Here is an 18,969-nt window from a genome sequence, read left to right as displayed (position 1 = left end):
GGATAATGTAAGAGGACGGGCACTTTCTCTCTCCCGCACGTGCCCATGAAGGAAGGGAAGGAAGACGGGTGTGGAGGAGCTTCAGATGTTGGGACCAGGGTTTGTCCAGATGTTCTCGGAAAGAAGCTGGACATCTGGATGGATATCAGTTCAGGATTTTTTCTGAGACCAGGACTACTTTTTTTTTTTTTTTTTTTTGCGGTACATGGGGCTCTCACTGCTGTGGCCTCTCCCATTGCGGAGCACAGGCTCCGGACGCGCAGGCTCAGCGGCCATGGCTTACGGGCCCAGCCGCTCCGCGGCATGTGGGATCCTCCCGGACCGGGGCACGAACCCGTGTCCCCTGCATCGGCAGGCGGACTCTGAACCACTGTGCCACCAGGGAAGCCCCCAGGACCATTTTTTAAGACAGATTTTACAATGAGATTGGGAAATATACCACACAATGACAGATAACATCCTTGGTTACTTGGTTTCAACAGATAAAACCTGTTTATAGAGGTTGATGGTATGTATGTGGATGGACCTTTATCCAAATAGTAGACTCACTGAACTAGCATTTATGGGGCAGCTCCTGTGTGCTGGACACTGTCCTCGGGGCCGGAGCCATGGCAGGGACGGAAGAGACAAAAATCTTCATCCTCAGGGGCCTCTGTTTACTGCGGCATGTCCCAGACGTGTACCGCGAGCCACATATGGGATTTTGAAGTTTCTAGTAATCACAGTAAAAAGAAACAGATGGGAGAATTTAGAGTATATTTCATTTAATCCAGTGTATCAAAAATATTATCTTCAATACGTATGAATAGAAGTATTGATGAGAAACTTGCACTCTCCTTTACTCATAAGAGCTGGGAGACATACCGGGTATTTTGCACACAGAGCACGTCTCAGTTTGGGCGAGCTGCATTTCAAGCACTCGGTAGCCACTGTGAGCTCTGGGAGTCTCAAGCGTTGGACGTCTGAAAATCTCTCGACATGTCCAGAAACTCTGGGAAGCAGAAACCATTGAGCCGTTATTTCCAGATCGAATGAGCTTAGCACTCTCCCCCAGGCCAGCTGGACCAAGGCTGAACTGGTTTCCTCTGCCGTCTCCCTCCCTGCCTGCTCCCGCTTCCCAGCACTCTTAAGATCTGTACACACATTAGCTCATCTCGTCCTCCCAACAGCCCCATGAGGCAGGGACGACAGTTTATCAGTAAGGAAAGGGAGGCACAGAGAGGTAAAGCAACTTGCCCAAGGTCACTCAGCCAGCAAGCAGCAGGGCCAGGACTTGAACCCAGGACGCCTGCTCCAGCACCCATGCTTATAACCAGCACACGTGACTCCTCACTGCAGACAAGTCATTGACCTTGGGGCACAGGCCCTTCCCAGAAGGGGTTGGGGTGAGCCTTACAGTCCTAAGGTATACTTGTTTGTAACCCTAAAATATTTATTAGAAAAGAAATACATACTTATTATTTAAATAATATGTCTAGGGATTAGAAACAAAGAGTTCCCGCAGGCACCCCATTAACCTCTGTTAACTGCTTACTTACAGCTCTTCCAGGCCTTTTTGTCCCCCGGGCAACACACGTAAAAATGAAAATGGAGATTGTGTATACACCCTGCTCTGAAATTTTTTTCCCAAAAAAATATTTCATAGTTCATGAAATAAGATGAAGAGGTTTGCTGATTCGTTGGGGATTGGGCTTTTGTGTGGATAACTTGTTCATCGCCGTGCATGTACCCACCATTCTCCTGATGGGAGAATGAGGCTTAAACCTAGCAGGGTGACGGTATCCACGGCCCATGGCTTTGAGCGCCTGCTAACTGCGAAGCGCTGACTCAGATGCTTTCCCTGGATAAGCTCATTCACTTCCTACAGGGTCCCTGAGGAGGGGGTACTTTTATGGACCCTGTTTACCTGTGTGGGAACTGAGACTCAGAGAAACAGATCGACCACCCCAAGGTCCGACAGATAAGATCTGAAACTGTGTCTGACTCTTGAATTTTCCTGGAAGATCAGTAGAGGGTGCGACTGTGGGAGAGTAGGGTTAGAATCTTCAAAAGAGAAATTGTATATATATGTATAACACACACACGTATATAAATACAAAGACGTACGTGTATACATATAAGTGATATTAATAATAAACAAGATATTGCACATTTAAAAGCCAGAAGAGCAATACTCCGCCATCCTTTTATCGCTGGGTTCCGTGACTCCATGGGGTCAGCGGCCAACTGGTGGACAACCCCTCCGTCCCTCCCAGGACAGATGGCTGGCTGTCCTCTCTCTTTAATCCAGTCTGTGTTGTGCGCTGCTGCACGCCGATCAATTCCTGCCTGAGTAATTTTCACCGGCAGGAGTGAGCCTCCAGGACGCAGCCTTATGCTTGCGGCTCCTGCAGGACCTGCGACCTCCCGCCTGCGAGGGGCTCCCAGCCTCTGAGTCCCCCCACTGCCATGCGGGCTTGGCCAGTGTGGTCCTCAGGGATGGCGTGGCCACAGCCCACCCATTTAGGATAAGGGTTAGGAAAGGGTCCCAGAGCATCGACAGACCTGCATCCACCTCCCAGCTGTACCTGGAACTGGTGTTGGAACTGGGGGCAAATCACATCCCCTCTCAGAGCCTTGGTTCCCTCTCTGTAAGTGGGAGGAACCCTAGAGATCTCGTGCGGGGCTGTGAGGCACGGACGGGGTAAGATTACTTAAAGGATGGAGGCAGCGTCTGGGGTATGGTGGTGTGTGTGCTGGGTACAGCCGCTGGCACAAAGAGCTGAACACTGGAGCCGAGGGCAGGGTGAGTGGCCGTCAGGAGCCTGGAATCACTCACCGGAGCTGGGCTGGTGACACCGCCCGAGGCTGCAGACACTCGAGCTTTCCCAGAGCACCCATCCCAGCTCATCCAATAGGTCAGCGACCCTTGGGCACTAAGTCAGCCCAAGGGGATGCCCCAGAAGCTTCTCAGTCCAGCTGAGGTTCTCTCCCAGTTCTGCGAGGGGATTTTTGTGCTGGTTTTCCCTCCCTTCCATCCATCCCGCCCTTCCTTCCTCCATTCCTCTCTCCCGCCCTCTCTCTTCCTTTCTCTCTCTTTCTTTCTTTTCCTTTCTCTCCTTCTCCCTTCCTTCCTTCCTTTTTTCCCCCCTACTTTTCATAATAAGATTAGAGAAACTTCAAGAAATAGCGAAAATAATATTAAGAAATTACTATCATGGGACTTCCCTGGCGGTCCAGTGGTTAAGACTCTGCGCTTCCACTGCAGGGGGCATGGGTTCGATCCCCAGTTGGAGAACTAAGATCCCGCGTGCCGCGCAGTGTGGCCAAAACATTTTTTTAAATTTAAAAAAAAAGAGAGGAAAGAAATTACTATCATGGAAAACCCCATAGCCAGAAACACCCACTGTAAACATTCTGGTATGTTCCCTTCCAGATTTTTCCTGTTTACACACTAACAGCTTATTTCTTATGTGTTTGTTTTGTTTTTGTTTCTACAAAAAAAAGGGATCAGACTCTCTGCATCGTTCGGTTCATTTTATTTTTCAATCGGCAACAGGTTGTGAGTGTCTTTCCGACATTTCCAATGCCTGACGTAGCCACGTCGTCACTCCTGTGGTTCCACGCTATTCCATTGTGTGGCCAGACCATCATTTCTTTACCCAGCTGACTGGCATCTGGGTTGTTTCCTTTTTCTCTTTTGCTCTTGTAAACAACACAGCAAAGAACATCTTTGCACAAGCCCATGTGCTTTCCCCACACTTTTCTTAGGTAACTTCCTTTTATCAGAGTAGCCACAGCAACCAAATCGACTTCTTTCTGGGATGCACAGTGTGCCTCTCTCCTGTTGGTACCCTGCCCCCTAGGGCTGAGAATAAAATCCTCGCCCCTTACCCCTTACGGGCAGTCCACACCTACCAGCACCCCACCCGCTTCTCCACCCTCCTGGTGCATCACCCTCCTCGTCACAGCAGTGCCTGTCACTAGCCTTCTCTCTGTTCCTGGATACCAAGATCTCGCCTCAGGGCCTTTGCACCTGTCAGTATCCAACCCCAGACCCTCCCAGCTCCTATACCTCCCATGGCTGGGCCCGCACGTCGTTCAGACCGACATACAAATGCCACCTGCCCGAGGAAGCGTCCTCCTGCTGTTGGGTCTCCAGTAGCCCACCTCCCCGGTCTAATCTGATCCCGTCACCCTGTGCTGTTTTCCTCCCAGCACCCACCACTGTCTGAAATTACTGTATTTCTCACACATAGTTAGCTGTTGATCTCCCACCCCCCAGACTGTATAAGCTCCCTGAAGGCGAGAATCCCATCGGTCTGGTTAACCCTGTGTCCCTGACACCCAGCTTGATGCCTGTGCATAGTAGGTCTTCAGTAAACACTGGTTGAATGACAGACAAAACGCTGAGTTCAGCTCTTTGTTCAGAAGTGCTTGTAGGAGTTTTAATGCCCATTACGAACATTGTTCAATATCTTTTAGAAAATTCATCCAGTACCTTCTGTGAAAATTGTCCAGAAATGCTGTACCAATTTACATTCCTTTTCGTATACCTGTGGGAGCTACAAACTAGGCTAAAAAGAGTCAGAGGGCAAGATTTAGAAAAGGAGATTATTTTATAATTTATCCGATCACACTTGTTTTTCATCAGACGCATACAACTGGCAACTTTCCTAGGAGAACTAGAGCTCAGTAAATGTTTGAAGCTTGAACAATAGGAACCCCCCCCCTTGCCTGAAGCAGTGGAAGGGACCACAGCTGGTGTCACATGATACCTAGTCGGCCAGCTGTGTGCTGTGTTGAGAAATTCACACCTGGTTCAGCGGCCCGCTCGTGCCTTCCGGGTGGGCCGGTTGTTCAATGGGGATGCTTGGTAGGACTGGGCAGGACCTCCAGGAACCTTAGGGTACCTGCCTGGACGACAGCCTGAGTGGCCCCTTGTCCCTGGGTTGTCGGGGGGCCCTGTGCGTGGAGGCACCCACTGCGCCGTCTGTAGAATTGCTGGTAGTGAGTCAGCATCCCGGAGCCTGGCAGTGGTCCCCAGTGCGGCTTACCCACCACGTCCAACCGCTGAGTGCCTCGTAGCTCCGGGTGGTTCTCCCAGACTAGTCATTTGGGCAGAGGATCCAGGGAAGTCCTGTAGCCCAGAGGCCTGAGGAGGGCCCTGGAATCTGAGCTTTCGAGAAACGAGCAGGGCAGCCGGGGTCACTCCACAACTGGATCGTGGAGATGACTGCACAAGCCCCGCCCCCCCATCACTAAACATCATCGAATTGTACGCTTCAGAAGTGTGAATTTCATGGCATGTTATATCTTAATGAAGTTTGTGTTTGTTTGTTTGTTGTTTTTAAAGGCATGCAGTTAGCTAAAGGATTTAGCTCCTATCTTGAGAGGGTGGTTTTTACTGGCTGTGTGACCTGGCAGAAGCTAAATTTCTCCTTTGCCTGCAAAATAGGGATACTAATGGGTCTTCATCGGAAGGCGGTAAAGGCGTATAGAAAATCCTTTGCACAATATCTGAGCCCAGTCGGATCGGTGCGCCCATTCTAGTAACAGGAGCACGTGCATTCTTGTTATAATGCCGTCCTATTCGTCGGTCAAGCAGGTGGCCACTCTCTGGGTTGACAGGTGGTACCAAAAACCAGGCAGAAGTCTTGGAGGCTGGGTTCAGTTCAGGCAGACAGGGGCCAGCAAATTCCAAGTTAACAACCCTGACCTCAGTTGAGACCCAGGCGCGTCTGCAGAGGCAGAGGGCTTTGCCAGCTCCTCCTGGCTGGGGCATGCTCTGCTCCCAACAGCTTCGCCAACTGTCCCTCGGCCATGCTTCCTCCACCGCGGGGACTTGGGGACACCCCGTTCCCACTCCGTTCCCGCTCCATCCCTGCAGATCTTTCGGTAACGTGTGCTCTCCCTTCTTTTTCAGCTTGAGGACCCCTCGAGACGGAAAGGCCTTCCGGATCTTTGCCGTCAGGCCGTGAGCTTGCAGGGTCGGGGAGAAGGGGGCGTCTTCAAGAGGGCTTCGGGGGTTCGCTTTTTATTTTTATTTTGTCATTGGGGGGGTGGGCCGGGGAAACTTCCTTTGATTGGCGTCGTGTCCCATCCGTCGTGCCTTGGTCTCAGCTCCACCCAGGGGAGCATCCCTGGGGTCCTGAGCAGACAGCCGGTGGCCGTCCTGCTGAGGCCCGGGGGTCTCCCCCTGGGAGGTGTTCTGTTGTGGATGCAGAGAGCATTCCAAAGGATGTGGAGCTGACGCTGCGAGGCATTCAGGGGAGTGGGAAGGGGCGTACTGAGAACGCTCGGGGGAGTTTCAGGGATGGAGTAGAAGGTAGCTATTTAAAACATTAAAAAACACAGGCCGTCCCTACCAATGGAGAAAAATGGGTTTCATGTTTGCTGGTCAGACAAATGGGCCGGAACAAGGGGACTCTGCCCTGGCACCCGTCCTCTTCCCGTCCTGCTCTGTGCAGGCTGGTTCTATACACAGCAGTGCTGGTTTCCTTCGAGTTCAGCCGTAACTCCAGAGATGTGTCTTGTCTTGGTCCTTCCCTTCGTCCACGTGGCCCGTCTGTTTGCTGCCGTGACCTTTGGTCTCACTGAGGACTAATGAACCAGGACCCTTTCTTGATCCCCTCCCTGCTGTGGGTCACGCCCTGCCCAGACTGGTTTTTGTGTCTCCCGCCAGGGTCTTTGCTTGGCAAACAATTCTGTTTGAAGCCCACTTTTTTCTTTCCGACTCCTTGTCTCTGTGGGTTCCACCGAGACGTCTAAGAACAGCCAAAGTAGGGCTGTTTTGTTGCTGCCTTTAAAAAACGGCACTGAATCGTGCAGATTTCCCGTCCGTCGGATGACCTATTTTTTTAGCCATGAGAGGAATGGCTTCATTCCTCAGTACATTCCTCGCCGAGGTTAGCAGCTCTGGGAAGAGGGACAGCCTGCAGTTATGAAACCGTCCTGCGGCATAACAACAGGAGATGGTAACACACTGGAAGGATTTCTCTTCCTATTTTTGTGAAACAGTTCTTGCCAAATGTTCCTGAGGCTCTGAGGAGTGCGGTGCTCTCTGGCTGCCGTCGCTGTACAAAACTGCTTCAGCAGCCTAGACCCAAAACCCACAGTGAAATAAAATACCCTTTTGTAAATAGCATTTCTTTGCAGAAGGTAAAATTCCACCCTCCTCCACCAGGCTGGCCAGTAGATCACTTTCGTGAATGCTGACTTCAAAGTTGATTTCAGTCTCCATCAGACTATTTCAAAGGCAGAAGAACTAGCAGAAAGTTTAAAATGAACAAACAAACAAAACCTAACATGGTCTGGGCAAGGAACTCCACCTGGGGAACCAAGTTGGTGTGTTGTTTCAGGGCAACCCTAATTAGTGAAGAAACAGAAGGTAGATAGCTTCCCCCCACCCCCACCCCAAAGGAGTTTGTAAAAGTAATGAAACTCTTAGCTTGACAGAGCTGAGATGCGCGGACTGTGTTTTTGCTTCGTGCGTTGTGGGCTTGTTATAATGCGCAAGTACTGACTGTTCGACTCCAAATGTCAGTGCGGAAGAATTTGGTCAGACTGTCCGATACCGCGTCTAGTTCCTGCCAAAGATCTGAGTCCTTGGAACCGTCCGGATGCTAGGTATTACGCTGTCGGACTTTTGCTTGTCACCAGGCCCTTATGTCTGTGGCCACGTCCAGACTGCAAGCTTGGGTTTTTAGAATTAGTGACGGTCCTGGGGAATTTCAGTAGGTTTGCTTTTGAAGCATCCTGCCGGAGGGAGAATCTGAAACGTCCAGTGTGAGTGGACTGCTCTCATTTTGAAATCAAATTCCCGAGTTCCTGAACGCCTCATTAACCGGCCGTCTAACGGGCTGGAAACTCCTCGCCCAGAACCAGACCTTGCTGTCTTTTTCACCTTCACAGACATTGTGAAACTGGAACCATTTATCTTCTGAAAATGGACACAGTGCTACAAAGTATAAGGCCTTGTAATCAGGGACCCCCTTCTAATTTAGCGTGTTTAAAGGGCCGTCATGCCCTCAGCACTAAACCCATAAAAACATAACTCCGGCCAACAGTGTTACTGGGCCCCCCAAAATGAAAAATTTTGGTGTCCTTCTGATTTGTTCCCCATCGTGTTCTGATTTTTCATGTCTGTAGGCTCACTCAGCCCGCAGCTTACGTGTGTGCTTTTTTCTATGAAAAATGATGTATTTTACTACTTCCTATGTACAAAAGTTTATTGTAAATGTTGTGTGTGCTTCGCATGAACAGGGACCACGTTGCTGTCGTTTCAATAAAACTGGTTTGATTTCTAAAACGTCTCTGGGACGTATCTCTTACGGACACATCTCAACAGTCTGTGGAATAAAACAATGGAAACCTCCTTGCAGGCTCGTTACTATTTTCTACGCCACTCCTCCCAGGAACGTGGCGCGCGGGTCGTCCAGATGCTAATTGCTGCAGTATTTTCACCTGAGATGTGCGCGAATCACGTGGGGCGGGGGGCGGGGCTTGTCGAAACGCAGGTTCCGGGTCTGGCGGGTCTGGGCTGGGGCCTGAGGGGCTGCAGTTGCCACGGGCTCCCGGTGGCGCTGAGACTGCTGACCTCCACATCACACTCTGCGTGGTGAGTACGACAGGCTTAGCCTCATTCCAGCACTGTCCTAGTCAGCTTGGGCACCGCAGGCGGGGGAGCTCACACCACAGAGGTGTATTTCCCCACACTTCCAGAGGCTGGCAGTCCAAGATCAAGGGGCCGCAGGGCTGCTTTCTCCTGAGGCCTCTCTCCTTGGCTTGCAGATGGCCACCATCTCACTGTGTCCTCTTCTTTGTTCGAGCATCCCTGGTGTCTCTTCCTCGTCTTATAAGGACACGGGTCCTATAGGATCAGGGCCTTATCCTGTAGACTCCATTTAACTTTAATTATCTCCTTAAAAGGCTCCATCTCCAGATACAGTCATGTCAGGCGTTAAGGCTTCCAACATATGCATTTAGGGAGGGGGGAGCCCAATTCAGTCCTTAACGGTCACCATCTTCCCAGGCATCAGCCCCCTTGTGCCCAGTTGAGTCTTGTGTCCCCGTGTTCCGAACGCTGTCAGCTACGAGCGACTTAGGGAGCTCCTGGCTGACTTCCTTCCCGCCACCCACCCTCCGCCTTTGCTTTCATGGGCCTTCTGTTTATAACACGTGCTTCTCATTTTCATTGATGGCGGGGTTAGCTTTCCTTTTTTTTTTAAGTTTTTAAAATTCTTTGGCTGCGCATATGGCATGCAGGATCTTAGTTTCCTGACCAGGGATCGAACCCGTGCCCCCTGCAGTGGAAGCTCAAAGTCCTAACTGCTAGACCACCATGGGATTCCCAGCTTTCCTTTTTTTTGTTGTCGTTTTTTTGCGGTGCGCGGGCCTCTCACTGCTGTGGCCTCTCCCGCTGCGGAGCACGGGCTCCGGACGCGCAGGCTCAGCGGCCATGGCTCACAGGCCCAGCCGCTCTGCGGCATGTGGGATCTTCCCGGACCGGAGCACGAACCCGTGTCCCCTGCATCGGCAGGCGAACTCTCAACCACCGCGCCACCAGGGAAGCCCTCCCAGGTTTCCTTTTTACTAAGTATATCTAAGGCTTTTTAAATGTTGATTTTAAAATATTACATAAGCAGGTGTGCAGGTGGGCCGCAGAACCCACGAAGATGGGGGAATAGTGACTGATGTTTGGGAAATACTGGTTTCTGACGGATGCATTGTCAAGGCCGTGGAAATGCCCTCCCCAACCCCACTGACAGCAACCCCAGGGCACTGGGAGCCTTCCTTCCAGCTTTCCTCCCGCAGAATCTGCAGCCTTCCTTGGTGTGCCTCTTTCTCCTGTTTCTGGAAATTCTTCTGACCTCCCAGGATGCCACAATCCCAGGCCCCAAACTTCTGGGCCCCAAACCTCCAACATACAAACGATGTACTGGCAGCTGAGGAGGGAGCTGGCCCTTCCTTCTTGCAGAATCCGTCTGAGACGCAGCAAAGGTCTGCAGGAGTGCTGTAAGCGGGCTGAATGCCAGCGCCACGCTGCTTGGGAACCCCCGACAGAGGGGGCGCCGGCACAAGGTGACACAGGGACAGAGCACGGACTTGGGAGTCCCTGGGTAGCTCCACCTCTTACCAATCGAGGGACCTCAGACAAGTCACTCTTGCCTCTTTGGACCTCAGGCTGCTCATCTCGGAAATGGGAATTTCTCACAGCATCCTCACCGCAGTGCAGAGATTACAGGGGAGCTGTAGGCTGAAAGGTGCTTGACTAATAATGGCAACTCTGCGTACTGGTTGGCATGCTTTGGGGCTGCAGATAACACAGACCCCATCTAACAGCCCCAGGACTTGGCAGAAAGACAGATTCTCAGGCCCCAGCCTAAACCCAGTGAGTCAGACCTCTGGGAGTTAACAAGCCCTCAGGGGGATTCTGCTGCTGGTTCAATTGCAGAATCATTGCTCGGAAAAACGTTCAGATATCTTACGTGAGAAGTCAGGAGGGAGATGATTCGGGGACAGCAGCTCAGAGATGTCGAGACACCTGGTCAGCAAACCTCGCCCCATCCTCTGTGGTCAGGACGGCCACCGGCCGCAAACTGTCCCCGCACTGAGTCTGAGACGGGACGAAGGGATGAGGAGGGGGGTCCTCCTCACAGCATTCTCTCTTTTCTCAGGGAAGAAGATCTTTCCCGGGATCACCCAGCAGACTTGTTTCTAAATCCCTTTCATCACGGATGGGTCACGTGCCCATTCCTAGGTTTATCACGAGGAATCGGGATAGAGCAGGAAGGTTTAGAGTAAAGAGAGGCTGACCGGGGGCCGTGAAGGGGTCATGCGGTGTAAGAGTTAAGAGCTAGGTTGCAGACATGCCGGAGTTTGACTCCCACATCAGCTCTTCACCAGCTGTGTGATGCCGGGCAAGTCGCTCAACCTCTCTGAGCATCAGTGCCCTCCTCCATTAAAGGGAACTAATAACAGTGTCTACTCCAAGGGGCGGTTATGCAGATTAAATGAGGGCGAACTTGAGACGTGCTCAGCCCTTGGTGGGCACACACAGCTGCCACATTTGATCACTGTATTGCTTTGCAGCATGGAACTAGTGCCAGTGGTTACATGCCACAGGGAGACAGATTTCTACCAAATTCAAAAAAGAAGATTCAAATTGGTGGAACTTCCAAAGATGAAATGGCCCTTGTGAAGAGGGAGTGAGCTTCTCATCCTTGGAAGAATACAAACAGAAGCTGGAGGATCCTCAGACTAGATCTACTTTAAATCCTCTTTCCGGATTCTGGCTCCCAGCAGAGACCTGCCTTTCCCTCCTCCGCCCTGCCCAGAGGGCCCTGGGGACCCACGGAAGGGGTGACATGAGCTATGGAATCCTGGCTCCTCCAACCATGGCCCCTTCATTCTATAAAGGAAAAACAAAAACCCTACAACTTTGTAGGTGGTCCTGAAGCCGTTATGTCTTACCGGGTTCGATTTTGTTTGTTTTATCCATTGTCCTTCTAGTTTTTCACACCAAACCAAAACCTGTCCTAGCTGACCACTGGGCCTTAAAAAAGTCTTTTAGCCCCTTAAAAAAATTAATTTGTTGCCAAAGGCCCAGGTGTTGAAAACCTCATGGCATTCCTTTGACTCTTTCATCTTGGCCAACTAAACTGGTAGCAGCCTTCACCCAAGGAGACAGACCATTAAACCAATTCTTCTGTCAGTGCCTGGCCTGCCTCCGAGGTGGGCAGAAGGCCTCCCTGTGGGACCTGGCTGCCACCACGCTGGACGGGGATGGGCTGGCTCATCAGGCAGCAGGCTCCCAGCTCACCTGCTCTCACCTTCTTACCCCAAACATGGCTGTGGTCCCAAGGATATTTCCTCTCCATCCTGGTGTCACTAGCCCAGGCCCACTGCCCCGCCCCTACCTGACCCAGGAAGATGGCAAAGGAACTCACCTGAGCCGAGTGCCACTATGTGCCAGGACTGAATGGGCACCAGACACATGCTGTCTCATCTAATAAGCACACATCTCCATCAGCAACTTGCTAATTCAATACACTTGTCAAATATAGTAATTCACATCCTCATTAGATTTTCTTTGTCAAAATGTCAGCTAGGAATGTGTTGGGCTGCATGTAACAGAGACCCAACCACAGTGGAAGGTAGGAGGGTGAGGATGCTGTGAGAAATTTCCATTTCCTAGATGAGCAGGGTGCAGTGCTTGGGAAGTTCTCAAGGACCAGGTTCCTTCCCACTTACTGCTCTGCCAGCCACAGCACATGGCATGTGTCCTTGTGGTTGAAAGATGACTGCTTTGGACTTCTCTGGTGGCGCAGCGGTTAAGAATCTGCCTGCCAGTGCAGGGGACACAGGTTCGAGCCCTGGCCCAGGAAGATCCCGCATGCCACAGAGCAACTAAGCCCATGAGCCACAACTACGGAGCCTGCGTGCCACAACTACTGAAGCCGGTGCGCCTAGAGCCTGTGTTCTGCAACAAGAGAAGCCACCGCAATGAGAAGCCCACGCCTGCAACAAAGAGTAGCCCCCGCTCGCCGCAACTAGAGAAAGCCCACGCACATCAACAAAGACCCAACGCAGCCAAAAATAAATAAATGAATCAGTTAATTTTTAAAAAAAGAAAGACGACTGGTTCACCTCCAGCAAGTCATAGACATTCCGGAAAGGAAGAGACGTTTCAAAAGGCAGAAGCCACATGGCAGGTGATGTTGCCCCCTTTTATTACAGAAATTGTATCTTTCAATTCTAGAATGTCCAGTTGGTTCTTTTCCTACTTTTCTAATTCTTGGTGAAATTTCTCATTTTTTCATTTATTTCGAATGTATTTTTCTTTATGACTTCAACATAGATATAGATCAGCTAATCCGTGTATCTGGACCAGTCACCGTTCACTGTCTTTTCTCTTGAACAGGGGTTGGCAAACCCTTTTCTTAAAGGGTCCAATTGATAAATATTTTAGGGTTGTGAGTAGTAGCATCTCTGTCACGATTTAACTTTGTGGTTGTAGTCTGAGAGCAGCCATAGGCGATATGTAAGTGGATGAACATGACTGTGTTCCAGTAAAACTTCATTTTTAAAAGAAAAAAAAAGAAAGAAAGAAAAAGCAGAGGGCCGTCCCCTGGGCCATAGTGTGCTGACCTCTTCTCTTGAGGATGGACACATTTTTTGCTTTGTTAATTTCTTTGTATGTCTAGTAATTTTAGATGGTATCTTGGACATTGTCAGTAAGGCATCCTGGAGATTGTAGATGGTTACATTTTGTTTGAGCAGGGAATTAACTTGTCTGGACTCCAAAGCTACGCCACTGCAGTGGCCTGTAACTGAAATCACTCTCGGTGCTGTTGGCCTTTGCTGAGCTGCTGGGAGTCTGCTGTGTGCATGCATGGTTCAGGGGTCAGCCAGAGACTTGGGCAGAGCTTGTACCCAGAATTTGGCATTCCTCTTCTACAACTCTCTCCTTTCTGGAGGTTCCCTCCTCACTTTCCAGCTGCTGCCTCCCCTGGTTCTTCAGGATTTAAGGCTTCTTTTAGACGTTTAGCCACTCCTATAGGATGCTGACTAGGGCTGTGTTCAGGCAAAAAGTTGAAAACCACTGGAGACTCACACAGTGCAGTCCCCTTCCTCCAAGTGTTGACTCCCATGCGGTTTCTGCCCGCCTTTGCTTCTCCCAATAACCATCAGAGACTTGTATTTTATATTTAGTCTGGAGTTTATGGTTGCCACGTATAGAATGGTTGGTCTGATTGTAGCTACTCTGCCATCACTGGGAGAGTAGAACCCAAGTCTAACTCACCCAGAAAAACAACGGAAGCATAGCTTTCCCAGAGGTCGCAGCCGGTAAATTTCCACTGACAACTTGTTGGTCAGAATTGGGTCCCACAGCCATTCCTAGCTGCAAGGAAGTTGGGAGAGGTGCATGTTTTTTCCTGAGCACATTGCAAATCCAACTGTAAAGCGGGTCCTATGGAGAAGAATGGGAGAAGGGACCTTGGGTAGTTAAGATGCAGCTTACTTGGGAACTTCCACAGGTGTAGTTTCTTAGCGCTGCTGTAACAAGTGACCACAGGTCCCGTGACTTAAACAACAGAAATGTATTCTCTCACAGTTCTGGAAGCCAGAAGTCTGAAATCAAGGTGTGGGCAGGGCCACGCTCTCTCTGAAGATTTCAGAGGAGTGTCCCTCCTGCCTCTTCCAGCTTCTGGGGGCCCCAGGCATCCCTTGGCTTATGACCTCATCACTCCAATCACTCTGCCCCAGCTTACGTGGCCATTTCAAGATCCTTAACTAATTACATCTACAAGGATCCCAATTCAAAACAAAGTCACGTTCTGAGGTTCCAGGAAGGCATGAATTTGGGAGGGATACTGTTCAACCCAATCTAACAGGTAGACACCAGTCCTGCAGGCTGAGCAGTGGTAGCCGGCTGTCCACGTGATAGCTTATCTCCCTGGACACCTGGATTTGCCACCATTCAATCTTTGGGGTCTTTGCCCCAGCCCCTCTGTAGCTCACTGCTGGGGCAGCACTCTGGGAATTAGTGAGTGTTGTGGCTCCAGTGTCCAGTCTGTGCCCTGTGTCCCATTTTCCCTTTTCAGCCCCTCATAGTTTGAAACTTTAAATCGCCCCAATATGACACTTTTGCGGGGTGGGAAAAGAATCTGGAGCCAGTGGGCCTGGGTTCAAATCCCAGCTCTACTACTTATACTCTGTGAAACCTTGGACGGGTTACTCAACCTCTCTGTGCATCTGTTTCCTCATATATAAAATGGGAACAGTAATAGCAGTTACTTTGTGTTTTTTTTTAATTTATTTTATTGAAGTATAGTTGATTTACAATGTTGTGTTAATGTCTGCTGTACAGCAAAGTGACTCAGTTATAGACATATATATTCTTTTTCATATTCTTTTCCATTATGGTTTATCACAGGATATTGAATATATTTCCCTGTGCTCTACAGTAGGACCTCGTTGTTTCCGCATTCTCTATATAATGGTTTGCATCTGCTAATCCCAAACTCCCACTCCATCCCTCCCCCACTGCCCCTCCCCCTTGGCAACCACGAGTCTGTCGTCTATGTCTGTGAGTCTGTTTCTGTTTCGTAGATAAGTTCGTTTGGGTCATATTTTAGATTCCGCATATAAGTGATATCATATGGTATTTGTTTTTCTCTGTCTGACTTCACTTAGTATGATAATCTCTAGGTCCACCCATGTTGCTGCAAATGGCATTATGTTTTTTTTATGGCTGAGTAGTGTTCCATTGTATACATGTAGCACATCTGTATCCATTCATCTGTCTACATTTAGGTTGTTTCCATGTCTTGGCTGTTGTGAATAGTGCTGTAATAGCAGCTACTTTGTATGGTTGTTACGAGATTCCAAGAAGTTAGTACAGTTGTTTTAAAGCATTTGGAAGCCTGGTGCATAATAAATGCTGTATACACGTTAGTTGGATACCATTATTTTTACAAATACGTTGTGCGTTCCTGGCATTTTTTTTCCATCTAAAACCCTGCCCTGGGCCTTCAGGCAGCAGCCCCTGCTGTTTTCAGGGAAGGGGGACCACAGCAGAACAGGAGGAACAAAGAGGTACATTTTATTTAGCTTTTGATTTACTAGACAGATTTCTGGTTTTTTAAATTTTTTCTTTTGACGTCATTTCAGACTTGCAGAAAAGCCACACAAATACTCCAAAGAATTCCCCTCTACCCTTCATGCAGCGTCCCCAGATGTGAACACTTACTGCATTTCCGTGATCATCTTCTTTGCCTTTTTTCTTTTCTATTTAAGAGGGAGTTGCAGACATGAGACCCCCTTTATCTCTCAATGCTTCAGTATTTCCTAAGAACAAGGACACTCTCTTCTGAGGAAGGAGACGTTTTCTTACAACACCTGGTGTAATTGTCTGCATCAGGGGAGTTGACACGGATGCATTATGGGATCTAATCTACGGACCTTATTCAGATTTTGCCGATTGTCCCAGGAATGTCCGTTATCGCAAAAGAAACTCTCAGCTAATGAATCACATTCGGTTTTCGTGTCTTAATTCGTGTCCTCGAATCTGGACAACTCCTCACTTATGTTCTTCTTTTATGATGTTGACATTTTTTAAAAGATGACTGACCAGATGTTTTGTGGAACGTTCCTCAAATCAAGTTTGTCTTGTGTTTCTTCCTTATGAGATTCAGATGACACGTTTTTGGAAGGAATCTCACAGAAGTGACATTGTGAGCTTCTCAGTGCCTCATACCAAGGGCATGTGTCTATTTGCTGTGGGCTCTGATGTCAGTTTTGAGATCTTGATTAAGGTGGTGTCTGCCAGCTTTTTCCGCTGTGAAGTTCCTATATTTTTTGGTAATAGATAATGATCTTGCAGAGAGATATATTGGAACTATGTAAATCTCCTATCCTCAGAAAACCTTCACTCACCGGTTTTACCCTCTAGTGATGCCTCTTCCCTGGAACAAGTATTTTATGACGGCTGTCACATGGTGACTGCTCTAATTACGCTACACCTTCCACATTTATCGGTTGGCATTTTCCTCTAAGGAAGAGGTTTCCCTTCTCCCGTATTCGTTTATTTATTCACACACACATTGTATTTTATAAATGTATATTCCAAGTGTATTACTTGGAATATACATGTTATATACAATATATATACACACATGTTATATACAAATATGTAGACACACAGGCATTTATTGTTGTGGACTCAATAATTCTTATTTTATGCAGTGCATTACAATGTTGTTGTTTTTTTTTTTGATGCTCAAATCATCCCAGATTTGAGCGGTGGGAACCCCTTCCAGCTGGCTCGTGTCCTTTTCACACAGCCCATCAGTTGTGGCTCAGTTTCCTGGCACAAGGTGCTCCTGGCTCGCCTTGTACTTTCCTTCCCCTAGTCTTGGAATCAGTCATTTCTCCAAGGAGCCCTACTTCCTTTTGGTGGAGACTGTATCTAAATAGATACGTGAAACTCTCTGGTGGAGAAAATAGGTTGAGGAAAAGGATGCTCAGATCTCAAAAGCCACATCTCATGGACCACACAGCAGATTTGGGGAGAATCTGGTTCTTCACCCTGCCCAGCCTCTGCAGATAATAGGAGAGCAGAAGCCTAAACCCAGCTGCCGGCCATGGTCTGAGGGGCTCCCCAACCCCAGGAGGCTGAGCCCACCTCGTGCTGTAGAAACTTGGAGACACTTGCTTTCCCAGAATCCCTTGCAGCTAGGGTGCATGCATGGGACGTGTTTCTGTAACTTCCAATTGGGAGCCCCTGGTGCAAGGAAGGTGGTGTCCAGAGACTTTTCTCGGGGGAGCAGTGGGACTTCAGGGATCGCAGGCAGGGGTGCCAGATTTAGACAAAGTAGAATAATAATAATAACATTAAAATATTGTATGGAACATACCCTTACTAAAATACTATTGTTTTTGTGCAGTTCATAGTGGACCGGCTCACCTCTGTTTCATCTGGCAACCCTAGGCATGGGATGATAACAGGAGAGTCTGGACTCCCTCCCCGGCGGGCTCTATGGCAGCCACCCACAGGTAGGTCCCACCAGACCATTCTGCAGAGTGATTTTGGGTGTCATTTCTGGCTGCAGAACCCTCCTGCCTGGTCCTCCAGCCCTCCTTGATATTCTGTGGGAACCACAGTGTCCTTGTAACAAGTCCCTTTTTTGCTTAAATAAGTACAGGGTGCTGTGAAGGGCCACCTGTGCCGGCCTCTCATTGTGTTGGAGTCAGGTGGGGACAAAAGGAGGGTCCCCCAGGTCAGTTCCAGGAAACTGGAGAGTAGAAGGGGCTAGTTCCCCACTTCCTTCCAGAACTTGCAGGATTCCCCAGCCTGCAGCCTGAAGACAGCCACCCACCCATCCCTCCATCCTCCATCATCTTCCATCCACCCATCTACCCATCCATCTACCCACCCATCCATCATCCGTCCATCATCTACCATCTACCCACCCACCCACCCATCCATTCATCTGTCCATCCATCCATCATCCCTCCGTCCATCCATCCATCATCTACCATCTACCCACCCATCCATTCATCCACCCATCCATCCATCTACCCATCCATCCATCTACCCATCCATCTATCTACCCATCCATCCATCCATCCACCCACCCATCCATCCATCCACCCACCCACCCACCCATCCATCCATCCATTCATCCATCCATCCCTCCCTCCATCCATCTGACATTTATTGAACACCTACTGTGTGTGAGGCACTGTCTGGGTCCTAGAGACACTACAGATGAAAAAAACCAATAGATACAAGTGTGTCTGCTCCCACATGGAGCTTACATTCATGTGGGGGAGGCAGGCATTAAACAAAACAAGTCCCACACGTTCTATGTCAGTTGGTGACAAGTGCTGTAAAGGTCAGAGAACGGGGAAGGGGGCAGGGCGTGCCGAGGCTGGGGCTGTTGGTATTTTACACTGAGTGGTCAGGAAGTGAGGTCAGGTCCCTGAGAAGGTGACATTTGAAAAGGGGGATGGAGGTGAGGGAGGAGCCCAGTGGCAGTCAGAGGGCAGAGAGTTCCAGGTGGAGGGAGCGGCGAGCCCCAAGGTGCTGGGGAGAGCACGCGCCTGGTCCAAGGGCCCAACGGAGGCCACAGGGAGGGAGAGCACGGGCAGGGGCGGCGAGAGCTGAGGACAGACTGGGGACAGCCATCGGGCAGTGGGAAGGACTGGGGTTTGACTCCAGGGGAATGGAGGCCACAGGTGGGTCCAGGGCCATGGTGGGCTGGGCTCTGACTTCTGTTTTTAAAGGCCATTAAAAGCCACCTCAAGGAGAAGGGGGGAAGGAGGGCCTTCCGAATGAACTGATTTAAACTTGAAACAACAAGGAAAACGAGGATGCCTTTCCCTGAATGACCAGTTTTATTCTACCAAGTTCATTAGTTGGGGGGGAGGGGTGGGGGGGACTTGAGATCTAAAGGTCAAGTTTCCTCACAGGCGTGGGTG

General features: G+C 49.6%; 1 protein-coding gene across 12 annotated transcripts in view; it reads left to right on the top strand.

Annotated features, from left to right (window-relative positions):
• CRISPLD2 (cysteine rich secretory protein LCCL domain containing 2) overlaps positions 1-18,969 on the top strand; it is a 134,273-nt gene that overhangs the window by 58,473 nt on the left and 56,831 nt on the right. For 10 of the 12 annotated variants that reach the window (XM_079907920.1, XM_079907926.1, XM_079907919.1 and 7 more), the window contains exons 15-16: positions 5,906-5,956; positions 17,433-17,541. In XM_079907920.1, coding sequence (XP_079764046.1) covers positions 5,906-5,956; positions 17,433-17,439 — 58 coding nt within the window. In that variant the 3' untranslated portion in view covers positions 17,440-17,541. Of the gene's footprint in view, positions 1-5,905; positions 6,010-17,432; positions 17,542-18,969 lie in introns of those variants that run through there. The other 2 variants (XM_079907930.1, XM_079907929.1) reach the window with 2 other exon arrangements.

The sequence above is a fragment of the Stenella coeruleoalba genome (genome assembly GCF_951394435.1).
Source record: "Stenella coeruleoalba genome assembly, chromosome: 20".
NCBI lineage: Eukaryota > Metazoa > Chordata > Mammalia > Artiodactyla > Delphinidae > Stenella > Stenella coeruleoalba.
Note: the sequence above shows the minus strand (reverse complement) of the source record. Positions and strands in the feature narration are given on the sequence as shown.